The sequence below is a fragment of the Branchiostoma belcheri genome, unplaced genomic scaffold (genome assembly GCF_001625305.1).
Source record: "Branchiostoma belcheri isolate BF01 breed outbred unplaced genomic scaffold, Haploidv18h27 scaffold167, whole genome shotgun sequence".
In the NCBI taxonomy this organism is placed as follows: domain Eukaryota; kingdom Metazoa; phylum Chordata; class Leptocardii; order Amphioxiformes; family Branchiostomatidae; genus Branchiostoma; species Branchiostoma belcheri.
The window spans coordinates 341,147-342,059 of NW_017803124.1; the positions used below are offsets into that span (position 1 = coordinate 341,147).

The window sequence follows — 913 nt, forward strand, 5'->3', positions numbered from 1 at the left end:
TGCAATCGTCTGAACTGAACGAAACACATCCTGACTTTATATGGCAAGAACCACCGCCATCTCAATATCTCTCTACATAAAAAGAAAACTTTCTGCCCTATGATTAAGCAGCAGAGACACGAGCGAGCCTTCGCCACCGACATACAGGCAACTTTGAATGACTCGCCTTTCATCCAAACAGGTCCGGTTGTTGAGCAGCTGCTGGGTGCGAGTAGAGAGCAGTCCGTAGGGATCTCTCCCCCCGCCGGGCTGACGAACCGGTACCACTGGGTCCTCAGACCGCTGTCGCACCGGAACGGGCCGCCTGGGGTCGCTTCGACGCCGGCACTTCTGGAGGGCTCGTCAAGTGCCACGTAGTCCGTACATGGATCGCCGAGCGCCACGGCTGTCAGAAAAATAGTAAAATTCACATATTTTTGTTTGCTTGCTTGCTTGCTTGCTTGCTAGTTTGTTTGTTTGTTTGTTTGTTTGTTTGTTTGTTTGTTTGTTTGTTTATTTGTTTGTTTCAAACAGCCGATGTAACCCATCAGGGCTGGGTGGGGAGGGCTTGATGTCGGTCGCCTACTTTGTGGCGGAACATTTCCTTCGGGGTTAATTACAAACAAACAAACAAACAAACTGCTGTATTCTGGCCTTGTTTCAAAGCAGACAACCCCTGTTATGACTAAATCTTCTGTAACATGAAGGACAATGTTTGTCATCTTTAGTCTGTCAACTTACTGTTTATCTGATTGCAGACCCTTAGAAATTCAAAGAAGTAAAGGGATACACATGTATCTATATCCGTTTATTTATTTTAATCCGTTTATATGCTACACCATACCCAGGCAACACAATGCAACATCTGCGGCCGATGTTTCCGGAAAAGAATTTGTAACTAAAAGGTATTTCGGTGTGGGTTAGGATTTGGGAT

The 913-nt window shown here is 45.9% G+C and overlaps 1 protein-coding gene across 1 annotated transcript in view; it reads right to left on the minus strand.

Annotated features, from left to right (window-relative positions):
- Window positions 1–913, minus strand: part of LOC109466431 — a 24,837-nt gene that overhangs the window by 14,401 nt on the left and 9,523 nt on the right. Inside the window, exon 3 of the mRNA XM_019764150.1 lies at window positions 167–385. Coding sequence (XP_019619709.1) covers window positions 167–385 — 219 coding nt within the window. The remainder of the gene's footprint in view (window positions 1–166; window positions 386–913) is intronic.